Source organism: Ostrea edulis, chromosome 7 (assembly GCF_947568905.1).
Source record: "Ostrea edulis chromosome 7, xbOstEdul1.1, whole genome shotgun sequence".
Taxonomy (NCBI): Eukaryota; Metazoa; Mollusca; class Bivalvia; order Ostreida; family Ostreidae; genus Ostrea; species Ostrea edulis.
This window is the reverse complement of record NC_079170.1, coordinates 42,795,626-42,818,248: the sequence shown is the minus strand read 5'-3', so window position 1 is coordinate 42,818,248 and position 22,623 is coordinate 42,795,626. Positions and strand designations below refer to the sequence as shown.

At 36.6% G+C, this 22,623-nt stretch overlaps 2 protein-coding genes across 5 annotated transcripts; both read right to left on the bottom strand.

The window, feature by feature from the left end:
- Positions 1-444: 444 nt before the first annotated feature.
- On the bottom strand, positions 445-11,164 carry LOC125653641 (cytochrome P450 2B1-like). Of its 4 annotated transcripts, none has more exons than XM_048883209.2 (6): positions 10,911-11,164; positions 3,472-3,634; positions 2,708-2,874; positions 2,024-2,548; positions 1,412-1,852; positions 445-964 (listed from the first exon to the last, which is right to left on the bottom strand). In XM_048883209.2, the coding sequence occupies exons 2-6, from the start codon at positions 3,624-3,626 to the stop codon at positions 783-785; spliced, it is 1,470 nt and encodes a 489-aa protein (XP_048739166.2). In that variant the 5' UTR covers positions 3,627-3,634; positions 10,911-11,164; the 3' UTR covers positions 445-782. The 4 variants fall into 4 exon arrangements, with proteins under 4 accessions (XP_048739166.2, XP_056000465.1, XP_056000464.1 ...); XM_056144490.1 differs by having other exon boundaries at positions 9,452-10,956; XM_056144489.1 differs by lacking the exon at positions 10,911-11,164 and adding an exon at positions 5,374-8,779.
- Positions 11,165-15,084: 3,920 nt separating this feature from the next.
- On the bottom strand, positions 15,085-19,246 carry LOC125657193 (uncharacterized). The gene is made up of 2 exons (XM_048887842.2): positions 19,230-19,246; positions 15,085-15,674 (listed from the first exon to the last, which is right to left on the bottom strand). Exons 1-2 carry the CDS (start codon positions 19,242-19,244, stop codon positions 15,288-15,290), a joined length of 402 nt encoding a protein of 133 aa, XP_048743799.2. The 5' UTR covers positions 19,245-19,246; the 3' UTR covers positions 15,085-15,287.
- Between the last annotated feature and the right edge of the window lie 3,377 nt (positions 19,247-22,623).

Below are 22,623 nucleotides of genomic sequence, written 5' to 3'. Positions count from 1 at the left end.
TTATTTCTCGTTGCCCTAGTTTCGTTCTTGATCGACGCCGATCTTACTGTGTTTTTTTTTTTTTTTTGTTTTTTTTTTTACTTTGTCGCGTACTGTGTTGCACACATTGTTATCGTGTCCAGAGAAAATTGTATTGTGCCGGAGCCGCACAGTAAAAACGCTGGTAGAGAACGCTGTAGAATATTCTCATTCTCCGCGATGATGATTCCCCCTTCCCCATTGTGTCATTCAAAGCCCTGATATCAAGTCTTACAAAAGACAACAATATCGTGCGTAAAAGACACAATACATTTACAGTTCACAAGATGGGTTTCATGGAATTTAAATTGTGATACTTCATTTGTTGTGTGGTCTAAATCATCATGATATTCTTGTCATTTCTTTGTAATTTGACGTCAGAAACATTTTATTCTAATTAACACTAAAACATCTCTCAGAAAAAAAAACTTTGAAAATTGGATTTAATTTCCAATTACTCTTAAAACGGCACATTTGGAACATTATTCACAAAAACACTGATGTCGCTTTATAAATACATGTATGCACTTTCAATTAAAAACTCGATAACGTTCTATTGTAATATCATATCTTAAAGTCATCATCGTTTATACACCAGAAGGTTACTATCAATGCATCTTCAAATGAAATCCAGAGACACATTTTTTCAGACGCACTAATTCATGATTCGTGGTACATGTCCGTAAAAATAAATAATGTTATTATAAAACAAAAGCAGAAAAATACATTAAATGCATAATCGATGGCTTTTATCGCCCGTTGATTTAGTTTCTCTTTTTCAAACAAACTTCGTAGGGAATGGCAGTACGAAATCCTCTTGACATCCCATCCAGAGAGGGCAGAGGTTTCCCGGCCTCGTTTTCAATATCATAGTTCTGCACCAGTGTTGTAAGGAAAAGAAACATTTCCATTTTACCAAGGTTCTTGGCCAAACAATCTCTCGGGCCTAAAATAAATACATATGAGCAAATTAATTACTATGTAATGGAAGCAATACTACCAATTGCCACTGTGTGTAAAATATTTTACGGAGTGATACGATGAAAATATCCCCACCTTTAAATACCTTACTATTTTCTCTCTTTCTGTACACATTTTTCCTTCGTTCTCAATTTTATTTGCTTTTAAATATAAAGTCCCGTTTGACTTCGAGATTCTGGGAATTGAACCAATTTCAGTTTTAATATTATCCTAATTCTATGGTGCTCGGAACTCATCAATCAATGACTTGCCCTTGCAGCCATTACATTTACATTGTACGCTTCCTCTGTTGAGGATGAGAGATATTAATAATCTAGTATACCAGAATAAGTATAAACGACATCGTGTATAAATAATGCATGGGAGAAAGAGTCTAATTCTTATCATTCATGATTCTTTATATCAAACATACCTAGAGAAAATGAAGCGTACACCTTCTCATAACCAGCCAGTTCCCCATTCTCATTCAGAAATCGCTCTGGTTTAAATTTCTCTGGCTCGGGGAAAATAGCCGGGTCCAGGTTGACAGTGCATAATGCCGGTATTAACCAAGCATCTTTTGGGAGCGTAAAACCTTTGACTTCGATGTCCTCTGAGAATGTATGTGTAGGAGGGATGACGACAGTATCAGAGACACGCAGGACTTCATACATCACGGCCCGGCAGTAAGGAAGCTTCGCTTGGTCTGCCATTGTCACGGATTTGTTCATCCCAACATTTTCCTGTATTTCTTTGCGCATGTGTACAACCACATCTGGGTTATGAATGAGGAACAAGATGTACCAATATAATTCGTGAACTGACGGTGTGCTGGTAAAATACAGTACATAGCCCATGACCAGGAGGTCTCTATCTGCAAAACAATCATGATCGTCAATATATACATAACCCGAGGCCTACTATATGCATATATTCAGTCATGTTATGTGTTGGAGAGAAGCACTCTGCACAATCACAGGAGGAAAGTCAAAAGAGCGTTTGTCTATCTGGATTTTGACAAAATAAAAAGGTACAATTAACTTACCCCCAAACCCTGTCATATCTTCATTATTCAATTTTCTCCTCTTCTGTTCGTTCAAGAAACTGTATATAAAATCTTGGCTCTTGGGATTTTCCAACGTTTCTTTGTGCTCGTCCACTGATTTCTGAACAATTTTGAAGATTTCGTCTACCAGGAATCGTCTTCGCCTGACCTTAAAACGATCTCCAGGAAGATACTTCAGCCATTCGACGAAGCCCAGAATCCCTTGCTCAGGAAAGATGGCCATGCCTTCGTCTACTAAATCCACGAGTTGAGTAAGATTGGCGTCGCTGTGGGCAAATCTCTCTCCGAAGAGTAGAGACGACATTATGTTGTAGTGGCTTGTTTTTATGAGTCTGCTTACATCGAACGGTTTGCCTTCCATTTTCTCTACCTCTTGGAGGAAATCTGCCACTTCCCCTGAAACGCGGGATTCAAGATTATCACTTCCAGAATCGATAGCTTGTAATGTATCATGTCCGAATTTCCTCTGATTTCTCCAAATGGACCCAGATCCTCCAGCAATACCTATAAGTATTATTTATGATAAATGTATAAATTCTAAATCATTATTATCAAAATTAGAATTTTTACTACTACATCAAAGTCTTGTTCGTTTTCTAGTCTATTCGTGTTTGACCACCATTTGATTTTATAACCAGCATCATATTGTTTCCTCTATAATACCTGAAAGTTCGAAATACTCCGTAAATCCGAAAGCTACGGGGTGACCGGACGTTATTTCTCCATTCTTGACCATCACCTCTTTGATTGTGTCATAACCACAAACCACGATTATCGTTTGACCAAATATCTTCAGTGTGAACAAATCACCATGTTTCTTCTGCAGTTCGCTAGAAATTAATTCACATATAAATTATCAAATAACTCTTGCTTTTGTTTTCTTGTTGCAGAAATGATATTATGTAGTATTTAATCTTCTTTCCGATCTACATGTATTTTGTATAGTATGCATCAAATCGTAAACATTGACTTTATGCATTATACAAGTTACCATTTATACTACCTGTATATGAGAGTAATGGCTTTTGTGATACATTCATTTTGTATATGTGTATTATTTTTTATGATTACTGTAAGTCTATTCCTTCATCGTAAATGATTACATGTAGCTTCTACAATAACGTATCATGCATCTACCAGATACAGAGCCTCAGACGTTACACGTCAGCTTCAAACCAAAGATATGCAATCAACAGAACGCCTGTGGTTTATGTTGTTTTGTTTTGTTGACTTATGTTCATTTGTTTTATTATACATCTAATTTACCTTTACTTGTCGGAGAAATGTATCATTAATGTACAAATAGCGATATATGGCAATGATTTAGCGGCCAAGCAAAGCTCCAGAATTACACTACATCAATAACACGTTCCAGTATATGAAATCGTGTCGCAGGTACAAGATAAAATTTCAAAATTTTTCCTTACAGAAAGTACGGAGATTCTGGCTTCATCTCCACATTTCCTACAAAGGGTAGCCCCGGCTCCCTGGGTGGGAGATTTCTGTTGTCTCGAGTCCAGAACATTGCTGCAAAGCCTGCTACTATAGCTACAACTATGAGTACAGTCGGCACAGATATCATCAGACGACCTACGAAAATAGTACAGAGGTATTATATCAAAGGTACAGATGTAAACGCCGATTGAAAGACCCAAGGACCACAACGTTCTGTTGGATCTAATTAAGGCCCACAACGTTCTGTTGGATCGGATCCAGCTTGCTCTCACAGTTATGGCTGACGTCGTACGCTTTGAAGGCCCAACAGATTCACGTGTAAGCTAATATAACTGAACAGGTGTAGAGTACACCAGAGGAGAATTGTATTGAAGCTTCACTATCGTCCTCGGTGTTGTCATATCAACACATCAGAAGCACTGCTTCATCTGTATTCATTTATCTATAGATATATGAAATTTTGTCTATTTGTCTATGTATTGCAGCCTTCTTCTTTAGCTGCAAAACCAAACGATGATCGATGCATTTTTTTCGGCTGTTCATCCTATTTAGTTAGATATTATGATTGTGTACATCAGAGACTGCTTAGTTACATGTCATGATTGTGTACATCAGATATTACTTAGATACATATCATGATTCTGTGCATCAGCGATTATTTAATTACACATCATGATTGTGTACATCAGCGATTACTTAATTACATATCATGATTGTGTACATCAGAGATTACTTAGTTACATACCATGATTGTGTACATCAGGGATTACTTAGTTACCTATCATGATTGTGTACATCAGGGATTACTTAGTTACATATCATGATTGTGTACATCAGAGATTGCTTAGTTACATGTCATGACTGTGTACATCAGAGATTACTTAATTACATATCATGATTGTGTACATCAGAGATTACTTAATTGCATATCATGATTGTGTACATCAGAGATTACTTAGTTAAATGTCATGATTGTGTACATCAGAGATTTCTTAGTTACATGTCATGATTATGTACATCAGAGATTACTTAGTTACATATCATGATTGTGTACATCAGGAATTACTTAGTTACATAACATGATTGTGTACATCAGAGATTACTTAGTTACATATCATGATTGTGTACATCAGAGATTACTTAGTTACATATCATGATTGTGTACATCAGAGATTACTTAGTTATATTGTACATACCATGATTGTTTACATCAGAGATTACTTAGTTACATGTCATGATTGTGTACATCAGATTTTACTTATGCATTTCATAATTCTATACAAGGAGGTACTATTCAAATGTATATTCCATATATTGTCGTTTGCATAATCAAATAATTGTAGAATTATGGATGTCTAATTTGATAACTGGTATATCCAGAGGTCCATGTTCGCCCAATTCTCTATTTTGTATTGCTTATAGGAGTTATGAGATGGATCACTGTTCGTTATCTTCATCTTTCTTGGATTTCTAATTTGATAACTTGTATTGTGATGGCATTGTACAATTCTTCAAAGAAACTACATCAATACATTTAATCCATAAATCTATTCCGGTGATTCGACCTATCTTTAACGGTACATTTATAAACATTTATGTCAAGTTGAAAAATCACGTGCGCGTAACAGAATTTTTATCGAGAAATAAAAACAATGAAACGAAAAACTATGTAATTGGTAAAACAATGCTAAAAGTAAATGTGAAAAAAGAAACCCTTGAGACCTACACATCATTTCATCTAAGGAAACTTCAAAATAAAACAAAAACATGGCTGTCCATAAACGTTTCGGAAAACCCATGTGAAAAACTGCTAATTTTCAACCCCTTTCTCAACAAAAAAAGACTTTAATTGAAGATGTTTTACGTATACATACCAATCAAAACTCTGCTCTATACCTTGTTGCCCTCCTATTCCGGGATTTATTGTGACCAGGATGTGAACTAACTCGAGTATGTTGTCAACAATGAATTTACACTATCTCAGCAGGATACTTACATTTCATACTAAATAAGGATATGATTTGTCATGTTTTTCTATTTCCTTTGTATGTGTATTGTTAGTATATATCTAATAATACAAACTTAATGTTACTGATGCTTCAGCGTACCGTGGTCCTGTACAGTAAGCATTTCACCGATTCTAGGAATTTTATTTTAATGACGGGACAATGATTGATTGATTGATTGATTGATGTTTTCCGCCACACTCAACAATTTTTCAGTTATCTGGTGGCGCCCAGTTTTTATTGGTGGAAGAGAAAACCCAGATACAAGTACCTGGGAAGAGACCAAGGACCTTCCGAAAGTGGGAAACTGGGAAACTTTCTCACTTACCGGCGCGAGCGGGATTCGAACTCGCGCCGACAGAGGTGAGAGGCCGTGTGATTTTGAGCGCGATGCTCTAACCACTCGACCACGGAGGCCCCGCAGGACAATGAAGATAAGAAACACTGATCAAGCTCATAACTCCTAAAAAGAATACAAAATTAAGAGTTATGCAAACAAGGACCCCTGGACATACCAGAAACGGGATCAGGTGAAAAGGAAAGGTAACTCAAGCATCCACCGTTGACCGGTCACACCGATCTTATTTGCAAATACAGCCTGTCATTGAGTCGAATAATATCTGGTATGTTTCATGAGAATCGTTGGGCCGTTCTTTTCATATTTGATTTTGATTACGGATTAATCAATGTCCCTGCTTACGGTGTGTGTGACCGGTCAACAGAGGATGTTTAAGCCTCCTAGGCACCTAGTCCCACCTCTGTTATATCCAGGGTCCGTTTTTACCCAGTTTTTTTAAATTATATTTGATGGGATTGATCACTGTTCGGTATCGTCACCTTTTGCATATTGATTTATATCCCATTTAAGAATTATTCATTCATGCAGACAAGTCTTCAGCTTGAAGTGAAGTGCCACAAATTTTGACCTAAGCATAGTGTTCAGGTCCATATCAGTGAGGGTCCATTATCGTCCTTTTGTATTAAGGTCATACTTGAAAGAATATAATTTGTCGCTTCTAATGCCGGGCGCTGGACGAAGGCACAGTCAATACCTACCTGTATGTTAAACGTCTAACCACCAGCATATCTAAGTGGTAGTCGTCAGATAATCTATTTATATGTGGCACCAACATCCTTCCGTAACTTACAAATATGTACGACATCCTGTAACATGCTATGGAGTATAACTTATCTTAAGATCTACGTATTGTATACTAGTACATTTGAGAGGGGATAGAAAACATGCAGAGTTTAACAAAATATATGCCCACTTAACAAACCACATACTCGGATGTCATGTAAACTTAAAATGGGATTAAAATGGAAATCATTATATTATGGATATACGACCGTTTAAAAAGAAATGCCTATTCGGAAATTCACTTCCTCATATACCAGGACTTGCATGCCCATGTTCCAGAATTCTTTCATTGATTATACAATTTGTAATAATTTCAGCATACCTTTTATCAACAATCCTGACAAGCAAAGCGATCCTAGCTAACTGGTTCACAAAATCTTGCTTACACAGAGAAATAAGAATTGAAATCAGTCAGGCATATTTTATAACCTGAGGAGTGGGTTGTTGTTCAATATTTAAAGGGTACAGGATTTCTGGCATGAATATCATTTCGTCAAATTGAAATTGGGTGCTTTAGAAATGTCTTATCATTAATACTTGATTCTAGGAAATGGTGTTCATTGATGCCAATTGTTGCCAAGAAACTTTTGCGACACACTTAGGTATTTTGAGATATCCTTGAATGCCTTGCGATGGTGTACGATTGCCAATTTAAATGCCCGATCTTCTCACTATCATTGGCGTGGATCTGATTATCTAAATATTTTTTTTCACATACATTTAGATGTCTTTGTCATAAGCTATCTGTGGATGTGTCAGGTTTTTAAATGTAGATCAGACTCGGTGATTTACATGTATGTACTGTTAGTGAAATTGGAGATTAATTCCACCGCATTTTTTTTAATGATAAAAGAAAAAAATGAACACATAACAGAAAAGTAGAAAAATACTACTAGTCATGCAAACCTCTTAAATAGTTACCAATAATATACTCATCAAGTTGTTGACTAAAACAAGATCTGCAAAATTGTTACATGTATTTCAAATTGGGTACAACTCCACATTTCTTCTGCTTACAATTTCATGATAACATTAGACAATATTTGCATTGTATTTCCAATGTTTTTGCCTTTGATATTTCTACAAATCGTAATGATTGTCACTTCCTCATGAACGCGCTGCGGTGGTAAATAATGCACGTATAAATAATGCACGTATAAACAATGCACGTATACACAATGCACGTATAAATAATGCACGCATAAATAATGCACGCATACACAATGCACGTATACACAATGCACGTATAAATAATGCACTTATAAATAATGCACGTATAAACAATGCACGTATAACCAATGCACGTATAAATAATGCACGTATAAATACACTACTACTTGATAGATTTGGTATGTCTACTTTAACGGCTGGGAATTACAACAAAAATTAAAGTAAAATATAAATTTAAGAATTGAAAATACCGATGTTGACAACGAGTAATACTATGAACGCTTCACGCCAGCATACTTTTCATAAAAAAATAGGCCAATTTAATTAAAGATTAGATGTTACATGTAGATCCGCTCGCGTACTCGCATACATATCATCGTTATGATTGGAAATATGCCGGCATGATATAAGCGTCGTAACTGACATATACCTAATGTACTTTCAAAAATGATTTCCATTGGGATACACAGAATCATACTTTTCATGTGAAAATTAAAATGGTGAAGACAAGCGAATTAGAATTACATATACGAAATTACTTTTAAAAATTTGAATTGAAAAATTATACAGAGGGAGAGCAACTAAAAAATATGTAACTAAAAAACAAAACAATTCTAAAATATTCGAGTTTTCAACAAGGGTGAGCGAGTATTCATTTATTTTGTTTCACCTCCCTATAAATACATTAGGGGTAGTTCATCCAAACAACGTAGTCCCTAAAAAAATCCATCTCATCATGAATTCCTATGGTAGGGAACTTTATCAAACAATCACTCATACCATCAATGTTCTCGTGCTTTGCTATTTAATCTATTATTATAATATTTCCTTATGTAAAGATTTCCTTGTAAATATAAAATTTGTGTTTTTATTGTACTTCACTAACACACGAAATACTTCACTCTCACGCCTGTGTTGCGTATTAATTTGATATAACATATATACTGTGTCACGTAACAACATGGTTTCCTTGGGAAATGTTTGACTCACAGTTTCTGAAAGTAAACGAGATTATATACCGTGAGCCTCGTCACACCGGCGTGTGGAATGGATCACGTGAGACATTTCTTATGTTTACCTGTTAATTATTCATACGCGGAGATAGGCCTGCATGAAGGTCACCATTGTATTCATGCGCAGACTAATTGATTTAAATGTTGACAGTTTACATCGGCATAATGCATGCGCATGTATATACCATGAAGTGCCAACACGATCTATTCAATACGCCGACGTGAGAAGGCTCAGGGTATCAGAAACCTTAAATCACTAAGTGAAATTGTGTCTTTCTTAGATCCAATTTTTCTCGGTGTGTTTACAAAACTCGTACAAACGCAGTAACTTTATTTCAAACTTCCAGGGTCAGTGTACGATATTACTAATACCAGGAGGACGGTAATACAGAATCGCATTTTTTGACAGGATACTTCCTTTAAACGAATCCTGATTCAACATGATAAAATCGAACACTTGTATGCCCGTCCCTGTAAATACGGTGCCAATATATATATATATATATATATATATATATATATATATATATATATACTACATATTAAACCCTCGTCATACGAAGTAGGGAACGGCATGCTAGAAACTGTACGATCTCATTTTACCGGTTGTTGTACATCTTACCTTTTTTACTGTCAGTTACCGATTCGGAATAGAACAGGTCATCAGTACCCCCTGTTTGTCGTACAATGTAAGAGGCGACTAAATGGGGCGGACCTGCAAATATCAAGGCCCCGTGTCACAGCAGGTGTGACACGATAAAGATCCCTTCCTGCTCAAAGGCTGTAAACGCCGAGCTTATACCTAACTTTTGCACCCCGTGACATCGTCATATGAGTGAAATTTTTTCGAGCGGAACGTTACACAATATACATGTACAACCAACTTACAGTTTGTATTGCTTTAAACAGAATGTGCTGTTTTACCCGAACACAGAGCAGAGTTAACACAGAGCAGAGGTAATTTAAATCCCAAAGTATTACGTAATGGACCGAAGTCAAGATTTAAATTATTTGGGACCAGAAAGAAATATTGCCGTGTGTTCAAACGCTGTTAGTTATTTAATACTTTAGCAGACTGAACTAATGAGCCTCCATAGTGTCAACCAATAGAGAAGTGTCTATCAACCAGTAGAGAAGAGCGTGTCAACCAATAGAGAAGTGTCTGTCAATCAATAGAGAAGTGTCTGTCAACCAATAGAGAAGTGTCTGTCAACCAATAGAGAGGAGTCTGTCAAGCAATAGAGAAGTGTCTGTCAATAAAGAGAGAAGTGTCTGTCAACCAATAGAGAAGTGTCTGTCAACCGATAGAGAAGAGCTTGTCAATCAATAGAGAAAAGTCTGTCAATCAATATAGAAATGCCTGTCAACCAATAGGGAAGTGTCTGTCAATAAATAGAGAAGTGTCTGTCAACCAATAGAAAAGTATCTGTCAACCATTAAAGAAGTGTCTTTCAACAAATATAAAAGAGCCTGTCAAACAATTTACGCCGGGTGGAAGGTCAGACATACAATTGACGGCCTTCGATCAGATATAAATTCAATTCAATGATTATGAATATTTAGTTCAAGCCCCGCTGGTATCATGGCCTCGTCAAACCCAAGACGTAAATATAGGTAGTGATTGCTCCTTTGCCAGACGCTCGGTATATAGATGTGAGAATCACATATCTTTCGGATTTGACCTTACAAATGCTGGTTCCGTTCCGCGGCAGGCGTTAACACGTTAAAGAACCCTCATTGCTACGACCCTGTGCGCTAGCTAGGCATAGGTCTAGGTTTGTGGTACTTCATCTACATCTCAGTATGAGTGGAAAAGTAAAAAAAAGATCAACTGATTACTCCGATATTGCAAGTTACAGTCTGTACCCGTTGCGTATTAATTTCATTTAACATAATCAAAATGTAAATATTAAATCAAATACCTAACGCTCTCCTTTCTATATACCGGGGTGAAGCAGTTCGAAGTACACCATCTCATATGCGTTCAAAAACTTAAAAAACATTTCTTAAATGACTGTTAACATAATTCCTATACATGTAATTACATGTACATGCAAAAACATATTTTGAAACAAACAAACCTTACAAACTGCTGTCAGACCTCGTATCGCACGACAGACGGGGAAGGAAGCGCGTAAGAAGATGAGTGCTCGCTTATTATACTTCAACAAGGGCCCACTTCCTCTATACCTTCGGAACTTCCTGGTTTTTGCAGTTTTCGTCCTGATGTTGCGAGCTGATCAGACAGATTACAGATAATGACTTTTTATATTGAATGAGAGTTACTTTCAAATATTGAATTATTTTCCCTTCACATCTACAATGATATAGTGATTAATTGAGAAGCTAATGAAACAGAAACACATTAAATACTGACAAAGGTTCAGGAGAAAATTCTGTCGGTAACAATGCTGTAATTTTAAACACCATAGCCCCAGTGTTAAAATGGTGCGTTGCTGTCATCCAGTGGTTATATAATGTAGCACTGTCGAGGGAATTTATATGAACATGTACTTCAGAGACATATAACATGCATCATTTGCTAATGCGCTTTATGAAATATACGCCGATATCTTAACTGCATTTTATACACGGCGGTTTACCTACATGTACATGTAGTTTAGGTCAAATGTATTCATTCGCAGTGATTAGCCTATTTAAATATTCTACATTGTAAGTAATTTACATGAATAGCAAGTATAGTTTTTTTTTAAAAAGCTTACCGTCTTTAGAAACAAGTTAAAAAATGAATTTGAATAATCTCATTGTTTTCATTATTAAAATGTTCTGAAATGGATATCCTTACAAAAGCAGTATCCTGAGTCCCATTGTGTAAGATTTTTTTCACAAGTATGACCTTGAATATAAATTTTATCTGTACTAATAAAAAAGACATTGTTTCCCATATTAACACTGATTAAAGCCTCTATATTAAAACAAAGAAAAGGAGATTTTCAGCGTGTTTCATAAAACATTACAACAATGGTAGCACTGCAATCATTGATTGTACATTAAAAAATCCATATGATTATATAAATCATTCTATATGTGTATTTGCAACATATATATTTCAATAATATGACATTTTATCCTTATATGACATGGGAATATTGTAAACAATTAGTATTTTTATGTAATTCTTCGATTTATGTGACTACAAAACTGTAATGACCAGCCTTCCCAATACACAAACAAACAAAAAACAAAGAACAGCGGGTTTTCTTTTTTTATGTTTTTATGAGATAATTTCTCTGAATAATGATATCATAAAAATGCCTTGTAATAGTTGTGTGTCAATTTCGTTTATTGCATTTTTTTTTTTTTTTTTTTTTTTTTTTTTTTTTTTTTTTTGGTCATTTTAATTTAAAGATTGAAAAAATCTCGTTAGATTGTTAATTCGTACGTAGAAAACAAAATCTCCCTTAGTTAGAACGGCATTTTAACCAATCGAAATTAATATAACTGAATATGTGCAGTCTTTAGAGACAAGAGAGACTTTATCTCGTCGAAAGGCGGCAACAAGATTAGCTGTTAAATGCAGAGATTCCAAGCCCCGCTCTAAAAAATTACACCAATGTCATATGAACTCAAGCCAAACTATTCAGATATATCCACATTATATTGAATTCACATCCGACAAATTTAATACTCCATTTGTCGAATGAACGCTTTGTATTTTACATTGGCGGGTCTAACCCGATAGAAATAGATTCGAGCCCAAGACCACCCTTCTAGTTCATGGTGTGTGGTCCATGCGACGACTAACCAATATCAAACACTGCTGAAAGTTGTGTAACTACTATGATTTTATTTTTTGTCAATATTAGTCTAGATGAAGATTGACTAACTAACGTACAGTAAACCTAAGACTGTTGACGTTTTGCCATGGACAGCCATTTCCTGATTACTTCTCCATCTTGTTCCTTAAACGTATGATTTTTATCTCCGAAAAGGATACTCAGAGTTTTGTGCGTCAAGATTGTTACCGATCTCCGGATGCTTTGAGGTTTGATTTTTATCTAATTTTTCTGATTTCCGGGATACCACGTACCACGTTGGTGGTTTAGCGGATAAGATGCGGAAGACTAGTTGAGTCAACTCCATTCGTCAAATCAAAGGGTGCAAATTTATAAGGTACATGTTGTGAGAAAACACTCCTCAGCAACTGAGGAAATCATGTCAGCCTTGTACGAGGATTCAGTTGTATAGTAATTTTCTTCGATTTTATTTTGAGCACATTTCAACACTGAAAAATAGTCTAGAAGTGTATTTGACGTCACAAAATTCTCTAGGCCTAACATTTCGTTAATGGGGTTTTCTTTAATTTTTCTTTAATGGGGTGAATAGTTCAACTCTTCCTTTCCCCGCCCCTTATATATTTACATCTCCACCCTGTCTTTTGTTCTCTCTCCCTCTCTATTATATTTCTCTTTCCCCTCTGTTATCCACCTTTCCACTTCTCTCGCCCCTCCATTTTACCCTGTCCATCCCACTTTTATCATCCAATGTTATTAAACAAAAACAACACCTAAACAAGTTAACACCACTGTCAGCAATCGCAACTTCTCGGGTCTTTTCGGCAACTTCGGGAAAGACCCCTCAAATTATGTTCACAGGAAGTATGAAATTTCTACAAAATGGACGCTTCCAAGCATATTTGATTCTAACGATCTGGCGCACTATCGGGTAAACTGGCGATGTCCGGCGACACACTTGACTGTGAGCCGGAGTTGCCCACCCATCCATCGGGTGAGCCGATTGAGCCGGAAAAATTTGATAAGCACATGCGACTTGAAGATGGCGTCCTTGGAGACAGTAGTATCGAGAGTGACTTTTTCTAAGACATGGTGCTTTTAATCCAGGTACACTAGTGAAATAAAGTGCTGGCCTTTTCTATGCAAAATGATATTTATACGACAGAGAGGAAATTACTGTACTTTAGCCGGGTCACTTGATATTTGGTGCGTCGCCGGGTATACCCGGCTTATTAGATTCGGTCTGGTACATGTAAGGCACTAACTTATTTATGTTTTTAGACTTACAATGGGGAGATCTCATCAATTTAGCAAATATTTATTGAAAAAAGGACAAAACCTTTTTAATTTCGTATTTTGATTTGATTTAGAAATGGAGATTTCCGTAATACATTCGAGGTTGGTTTTCCGCTTGCCGGAAAGACCCGATAAAGTGCGATCATATCATAAGTCAGTGTGCCGGAAACAAACCAAAATAAAGATCTCCCGTCGTTCCTCCAATGAAATGAATCGAAAATTGATATCAATTACACGGCTTTAATTAAGTATTTCTACATTAATCCACAAAGCTGAAATGCTGATACATACGTTTACTGGTGTGTTGACAATGACAAGCCTTTGCTTGTTCAATGTCAAAAAGAGTGTTTACGTTATATGGAAAGTTATTCGGAAGATAAAACAATCTACATCCTCTATTTCATTATAACGTTGTTTTTATTATGGAGGTACATACTAGAATCACCTGCATATGGTATTTATACATGTATCTCTCAACTGATTCGATACGCAAGAGCTTGTTCTGCGTGTGGTCAGCTTTTAAATCGAGGCAAGCTACTGGTAAACAGGTTGATGGTACATGGGTTTCAACAGTCTCGTTTAAAGTTGGCATTTCACAAATTCTAAAGTCGTTATAACGATCTAGTTTGCCAATACAACCTATCATTGGGTCAAATGCTGTCTGACGTGTTTCATACCGATTGTCAAACCTTTCTTGACACACTGATTTTGATTACGGATTGCTCCGTTTACTTAATCAAGATATAGAACTCATGGCGGGTGTGACCGGTCGACATGCGATGCTTATTCCTCCTAGGTACCTGATCCCACCTCTGGTGTGTCCAGGGGTCCGTGTTTGCCCAACTATCTATTTTGTATTGCTTATAGGAGTTATGATATTGATCACTGTTCGTTATCTTCACCTTTCATGTATGGGGGTGATTTCTGTGTAATCGACTTCACAGACATAAAGTTTATTCATAAAAATCGAATCTTGTGGGTAAAATTTACAAAAAATAGTTATAAAGAACATAAACTGTAGAAAGCTGGGATGTTTCTATGAAAGGTGAAAAAACAGTGGCAGCGCGGTGGTAATTTCTGTATCAATGGATTCATGATCACCTATTGTACAAAATCAGCAACTGATGTCATTGGGTTGTGACCCCCAGTTTGTAATTCAGAGAATCCGCGATTTTTTTTCCTTGAGAAAAAAGAATTTTAGTTTCAACAACTGTTAAATGTATTCATTAATTTTACAACAATACACATTAATGTGATTACAAGGTACAGGTATCAAAAGAGATTGGAAAGCAAGGCATAAAATGATTTTTTTAATTCCACTCTCAAACAAATTTCTTCACAGATGAAAAGATGAACCCCGGCTCTCAACACGGAGTCCATGCTGTGGCTGTATTGTGAATACATGGTCTATGGTGTGACTCCGCTCTGAACACGGGGTCCATGGTGTGGCTGTACTCTGAACACAGAGTCCATGTTGTGGCTGTATTCTGAACACATGGTCCATGGTGTGGCTGTACTCTGAACACGGAGTCCATGCTGTGGCTGTATTCTGAACACATGGTCCATGGTGTGGCTGTATTCTGAACACGGAGTCCATGCTGTGGCTGTGTTCTGAACACATGGTCCATGGTGTGGCTGTACTCTGAACACGGAGTCCATGCTGTGGCTGTATTCTGAACACATGGTCCATGGTGTGGCTGTATTCTGAACGCATGGTCCATGATGTGGCTGTATTCTGAACACATGGTCCATGATGTGGCTGTACTCTGAACACTTGGTCATGGTGTGACTCCGCTATGAACACGGGGTTCAAGAAGTGACAAAACAAGAATTTACACATTGAAGCTTGCACTATCTGTTTAGCGAATTGTACTATTATAGTTCTAAAGAATCTCCCTACACACTCTATTTTTATTCTATGTAAAATTGCAATTAGATAATAAAAAAACTCTTGTAACCCCGCAAATACTCGGCAGTTACAATGTGTAAACGTACACCCTTGTAGTTTTTTAGAAGGTTTTAAAAGAATTTTCCAATACATCGTATTTTCTTATCTAATATTTCGAACCCCTAAAGTGTTATCGCCCTTTGCCCTTGATGGCATAAGGTGAATGAATCTAAACTACAAGAGGATCCTAGCATATTGATTTGAGATAGCAGGTATTCTACTAGCCTGATGGTTTTTGACTTGAAGAGAAGCTTTTAAAATACTGTTTGTATATATTCCTACAAGAAATTTTGTACCTCTATTGTAACCCCCCCCCCTCCCTCCTCTCCGAAGACCTCAGAACCGTTGAGGTAGTTGATTTACTCTATTCTACATGATATGCTATTGTGCATGTTAACATTTTAAAAAACTTTGTTGGGTCTTGGTCTAAACCAGCATTGCAAGCCACGCCTATTGTCTTCGTTCACACTACATGGTACATTTAGGTATTCCCGGAATCAGTAGGCGTGGCTAGTGACGATGTAGGGTAGGTACTCCCGGACTTGGTAGGCATGCTTAGCGACGATGTATGATAGGTACTAACGGACTCAGTAGTCGTGGCTAGCGACGATGTAGGGTAGGTATTTCCGGACTCGGTAGGCGTGGCTAGCGACGATTTAGAGAAGGTACTCTCGGTTTTAGTAGGCTAGGTTAGCGACGATGTAGGGTAGGTACTCAAGGGGTTAGTAGGCGTGACTAGCGACAATGTAGGGTAGGTACTTCCGGACTTAGGAGGTGTGGATAGTGACGATGTAGAGTAGGTACTGTACTCCCGGACTTAGGAGGCGTGGCTAGTGACGATGTGTATAAACAAACTTCATCCTGCACCATATTAAGATGCTTGTATATTAAGTGTACTTTTTTGAAAAGATTTTTAAAAGAATGTCCAATATATCCCTTGTAGAATTGAAGGCATAAAACATTTGTACCATAGTTTGGCCTGCTTTCTTTTGTTAAAGTGTGGGTTATCTGTACATAACCAACACTTTTCTTTAAACCCCGCCCACAAACTCGAAAAAACATCACTGTCCACAGTGTGAAGTTCCTCCAGATCAAAATTGCACATATCAAACACGGATAACTGACTCAGACTAAGTTCTTCAAATAAATATTCGTACTGAATCTCATTTGAAGCTTGAGACAAGATAATATTGTCAATGGTTTCGTCCCAAAGACTTTCTATTTCCATATTCTCCCCCATGTGCGCAAACAAGTCGATAAACACATGTCAGTAGAAATATGGGTATCATTTCTAAAAAATTAATAAAAGACCCAGTCACGTGATAAGAACGCGTCCGAGAGATAAACTTGTTTTGCGGACAGAGTGAACAACGGCGGCCAATTAGACATGTCGTGTTTCTTTTATGTTTTCGCGCCATACAATTCTTTTTTTCCCATTATGTTTCACCGATTTTTTTTTTAATTCATTGTATATATATGTAAATGTTTTTCAGTTTTTAAACAGAAAAATGCACAACTATGGGTTCTTAGAATTTTAATTGTATCCAATTTCAATTTTTTGAAGCAAATACCGGTACTAGAAGTTGGAAAATGAGTAAATGTGAAATAAAAATATCAAAACCAAAAGTCCAAACATATTTATGTATTTAAAATAGGTTTTTTTAAAAATAATTAATTTTCATACCGTGGCATTTTTCAGTGATAGAAAGTCATTTTAATATAAATATATGGTGTACAAAGTGTAATGTAAAGACATAAAAATGGCACCATGAATTGTAAACAGGCGACCGCGCTCCCGAAAGCTATAATAAAATATAATGAATAATAGTAAACTATGGTACAAGTCACTTACCCCATATAATATTGTTGATTATGTTCAGATACCCGATAGGCGTGGTCATAATGACACTCCCGCCATATAATATTGTTGATTATGTTCAGATACCCGATGGGCGTGGTCATAATGACACTCGGGACTACGCTCGCTCGTGTCATTATGACCACGCCCATCGGGTATCTGCACATAACCAACAATATCATATGGGGTAACTACTACATATTTAATCAAACGTATGTATAGTTGAAAATGATCCCTTTCCACAGTTGTACATGTCTGATACAATCGTTGAGCAGATTTAAACATTTGTAAAGAAGCAGTAAAATTAGGAGTTGCAAGACTGCATCAAAATGAGACGTACTTGAGACGTACATAGTCACCCCTACAAAAACATTCGATTTACAGCAGTGCAGTTTTTTTTCTGTGCACGACTGAGGTCTTATATCGCTGTATAGTGACATCGCCTTTTTCGAAACATTCAAACATTCATTAGTGCATGATATGCGAACTGAAAGCTCACAGTTTCAAATAATTTCGTCTCGTTTATCAGTAAGTAAAATATCAGCGATATGCGTGCATTCCTTTTCAGCGTTTAAAAAGATTATAATTGAATATAACATTTTCTAAAGGCCACTACAGAAGAAAACAGCCACACATGGAACCCCATGACCACCAGTGCCTGTTTGATGATACTATCCGCTGCTATTTTCATCGATGCATGAACTTGGAACTATAAGGGCAAGATTAAAAATTCAATTTTATCGATGCATGAACTTGGAATATGAATAAAACAAGGGGCAAGATAGAAAATTCAATATTTGACAAAAAGCAATTTCCAGTTTTCAACACTCCTCACCCCCACTTTAAAACAAAAAAAAAATCTGATCATTGTTTTACTCCACCCCTACCCCGAATACTTCAATTTAATTTTTTTATCTTTTCACCTCCCCCTAAAATATAATCATCTGTAATTTGCTTCACCATTACTTTTGGATATATATTTTTGAAAAACTACATGTCTTTGTGTATTGTAAGTATGATGCGTCATAGATTAAAACACATTTAATTTTACTATATATTTCATAAACATTGTTTCTTAAGCTCTTTTATGTTCTGAAAAATATATTCACGATATATTGATATTTAGAAATACGTTTTTCCATTAACTAATAAAAATTAAAGTGTAAAAATCGATATCTTTGAATACGTTAATGCTAAATGGGAATTATTACATAAATTTAAGGATATTGCCAATTCAATTCGACATCGAATAGAGATTTCGGATTTTTAAAAATATATTATGCACTTCTAGTTGGAAAATACTATGTGTCATTTCCGAGAATAGAATGGGGAAAATACGATGTGGTACATTGTAACTCCCACCCACCCACCCACCAACCCCCCCACCCCCATCCCCGGGAAAGAGTCTGGGTCCTCTTTTGTAAACACATACATGTACCTGCGATCGCCCTAACGGTACATTTTGTAGAACCGTCAACATATTATTTGGAAAATTTAGAAATTAAAAAAAATCAGCGAGAACAATACACACGTAAGTCTTTACCTGTGAATGCGTCATCCCAGACTGGGGTAAATAGATATGAAACACGTGAGAATGACGATCAGACAGTCCAGTGTCAAATTAAGGACAGATGTCGGAACCAGATGTTCGGTTACAAAGAAAAAACACTAGGTGTGTTTATTATGAGGATTTATGAATTAGTCTATCCCCCGTGCTGTTGATGATTATCTTTTGTTTTCTTGCACCCCTGATCAATTTAATGTACATTTGTAGGTGTAAAAATATGCATTGTCCTCGTGTACCGTATGGTGTGGTTTTGAGAGAAAAATTGAAATTGATACAAAAGGGGATGCGTGGGTTGATGCGTGTACGTATTTTTTGGCTTAGTTTGGTTGTGATAAGTACAAATATGACCCCCCCCCCCCCCCCCCAAGGACGAAACTTTTCTGTGATGTTCAAAAGTTGAAATATATCATCCCTCCTTATTTACACAAGTTGTCTCCAGTTTTTTACTTAATTTAGAAACCATGGGAACAAATGCAGTAAAATGTATTCATTTGACTTTAAAAAAAAAAAACAACAAGATTTTGTTTCAATGTCATCAGTTTGGAGAAAAGTATATTTGTAGCACATGTTGTTAAGTACGAAAGCCTATTAGGATCAAACTAAGGAAAAAAATAAATAGAAAGTCGTAATAACGCAAAGTGAAAAGGCGAAATAACGCGATAAAAGGCGTAATAACGCGAAAAAATGTGATATTACGCCTTTTTAAAAGGCGATATTACGCCTATATTATATATACATCTCGGTATAATATTTTAGTCACTTTGTTTTTTCTTTTTTACTTATCCATTTATCTTTTGTTTATGTTTGCTTGTTTCATTCTGGACATGGGTTTAGTTCATTGTGTGTGTATATATATGTGTATATATATATATATATATATATATATATATATATATATATATATATATATGAGTCGATATCCACTTCCCCTCTGCCTTTAATTTCACAGAAGACATATTAGGAACTTGCAGAAAACTTACACATGTATATACAATTAGAAATTAAGTTAGGTATTTATGAACATACATGTACACAAACGCCGATCTAAATTGGAGAAAACTTTCATAGTTCTTTGATAACTCCAATAGACATGAAGGTGTGGGCGACGGGTCGTCTTGCTAATCCAGTTACCCCTACATACTCAACTCTGATATCTTTATCGATCAACATGTCTGATTCCGTACAAAAACAATGTTTCGGTGTTCATTTCTCTCACAAGGCGTCTGCACTCAGTCTCTTTGAACTTTAACAATTCTGTTCACAAGTTTCGGTGTCGGAAGTTCGATAGAAGCTAGATAATGCCTTTTTCAAAGTTGTTGCCTCATCTTCAATAATTACTTCAAAAGGGCATTTATAAGAGGTGTTGAAATTTTCCCAAATATACACTGCTCCATAAAAGGCGATAAAAGTTGTATTGGACAAAATCCACAGGACTTTCATCCAAACACGACTATTTTTCAGACAGACTCCCATTCCGTTTCAGCAAAGTCTGTCGAAGGCAAGGCACTTTAAATTTAGTACCCAAGGTGCATCGGTCGTAAAATTATGTCAAAAAATCTGACAAGGCATCGCGGGTCGCACCACCCCCATCCTCTGCTGCTTTAAGAGTGTCATCTGGCATTATCATTTCAAGCGAGACAATGTCTTTGGTCGGGTTAATTTCCTTAAATGCACTGATAATTTTTTGAAACAAATTACCTTGGTGCAGGTTAAGTGTTACTTCCTTTACAGGAGGTTCTGTTACAGGACATTGTGTTACAGAGGGACCGCCGTGGTGGTCTAGAGGTTAGAGAGTTCGCCCCGCATGCGAAAGGTCGGGTTTCGAATCCCGGCCACCACAGACCCAAGTCGTTAAAACAGGTAGTGATAGTTCCATCCCCAAACGCTCGGCATCAGGTGTGAATGTCACGTGTCCTCGGGAGTCCGAGATTACCTTAAAAACGGATGTCCCGTGTCGCAGTAGGGTGTGGCACGCTAAAGAACCCTCACTGCTCAATGGCCGTAAGCGCCGAGCAAAGACCTAAATTTGAAACCTTTCACCGGTCTCCATATGAGTGAAAATTCTCGAGAGAGACGTTAAACAATATACTACGTTGCAGAGGGTTCTGTTACAGGAGATTTTGTTACAGGAGGGTCTGTAAAACTGATGTCATCGGTACGTATACTTGACGCAACAGAAAATCCAGGATCAGGGAGAAAGTCGTACTCGTCATAGAGCGTTGACACCCCCAGCTAACTCCATTGCGTTTAATAGAATATCCTCACCAGGATTGTCTTTTGATTGGTCCTCCGTAGCACCTGGCATGACACGAAGTGGCCGTTCTGCTAACTTTATCACTTTTGACATCATGCTAAAATCACCACTTCTGTTATCTGATTGGTCATTTGCATCTCTTGCACTGACTTCAGCTGTAGAGGTAAGCTCATGCAACTCGGCTAAGTTTTCAGAATTAATCTTTGGTGTGGAAGGGAGATAGAATCGCAGAAGTGGCATCTTAATTTGTTCATACATGTCGTTGACGGTAACATCATCTCCTGATGGTCTGTCTAAAAAATCCCACAAATCGAAATTGAAGTCCGATCTACGACCTTTAGGCGATGTTCCATTTGGAAAGAACAAGGCTATCGCTTCTTCCGTTATTTCAGATTCCAAAGTCAATTTCGATATCTCTGTTTTCCTTGTTCCTCTTCCTTTATTTTTGCGAACTTGCGTACTCCTCTTGTTAATTTTGCGAATCCAGCCTAACTCGATTGATCTGGTTGCTTTGAGAGCATTTCTGTTCCCAAAGGAACGGTGGGGATTCCTCATGTCTTCAATAGTGTTCTTAAGCTAGCTTTGTTGATTGTTTTCCGTTACTTTCTGTAGTTTCTGCTCTAGTGTCATCAACAGTGTACATGTATGTTTCTTCTGGTTTGGTCCTCACTTGCGCAATCCAGATCTTAATCGAATCCGATCACCATGCCTCGGTAAATTGTTGAAGAGGTTTTCGTCGCTATTTGCTTAACTAAGTCTATTGTAATCTAAAATTAAAAAAAAAAAAAAAAAAAAAACAAAAAAAAAAAACACTATTAAAATATAACACAAACACAAAAAACTGATAATAACAACTATTGTTTTCAAAATAGATGGTTTAAAGAAACGAGCATATTTAATTATGAACGTTTACAATTGAAATGTCAACGTTGATTTTTATTTTAAAATAAAGAAATAAACCAGAATGAAATATTTTCGTTGGAATATGTTCAAGCTCTCAAAATTCGGTAATATTGTCAATGTATGAAACATGTTTATTTAAGTCTACGCCTTTATATACAATTATATAAAATTGTAAATACAACTTATCAAAAACTTTCCGACCACCAAAACTCT

Bases quoted from the DNA above. Each gene is read 5' to 3' on its own strand.
- LOC125653641 (XM_048883209.2), bottom strand. From the start codon at position 3,626: ATGATATCTGTGCCGACTGTACTCATAGTTGTAGCTATAGTAGCAGGC. The intron at 1,853-2,023 runs GTAAGTTAATTG...ATTGTTTTGCAG, and splicing joins AGATATGACAGGGTTTGGGG to ATAGAGACCTCCTGGTCATG. The intron at 965-1,411 runs GTATGTTTGATA...TATTTATTTTAG, and splicing joins GTACGCTTCATTTTCTCTAG to GCCCGAGAGATTGTTTGGCC.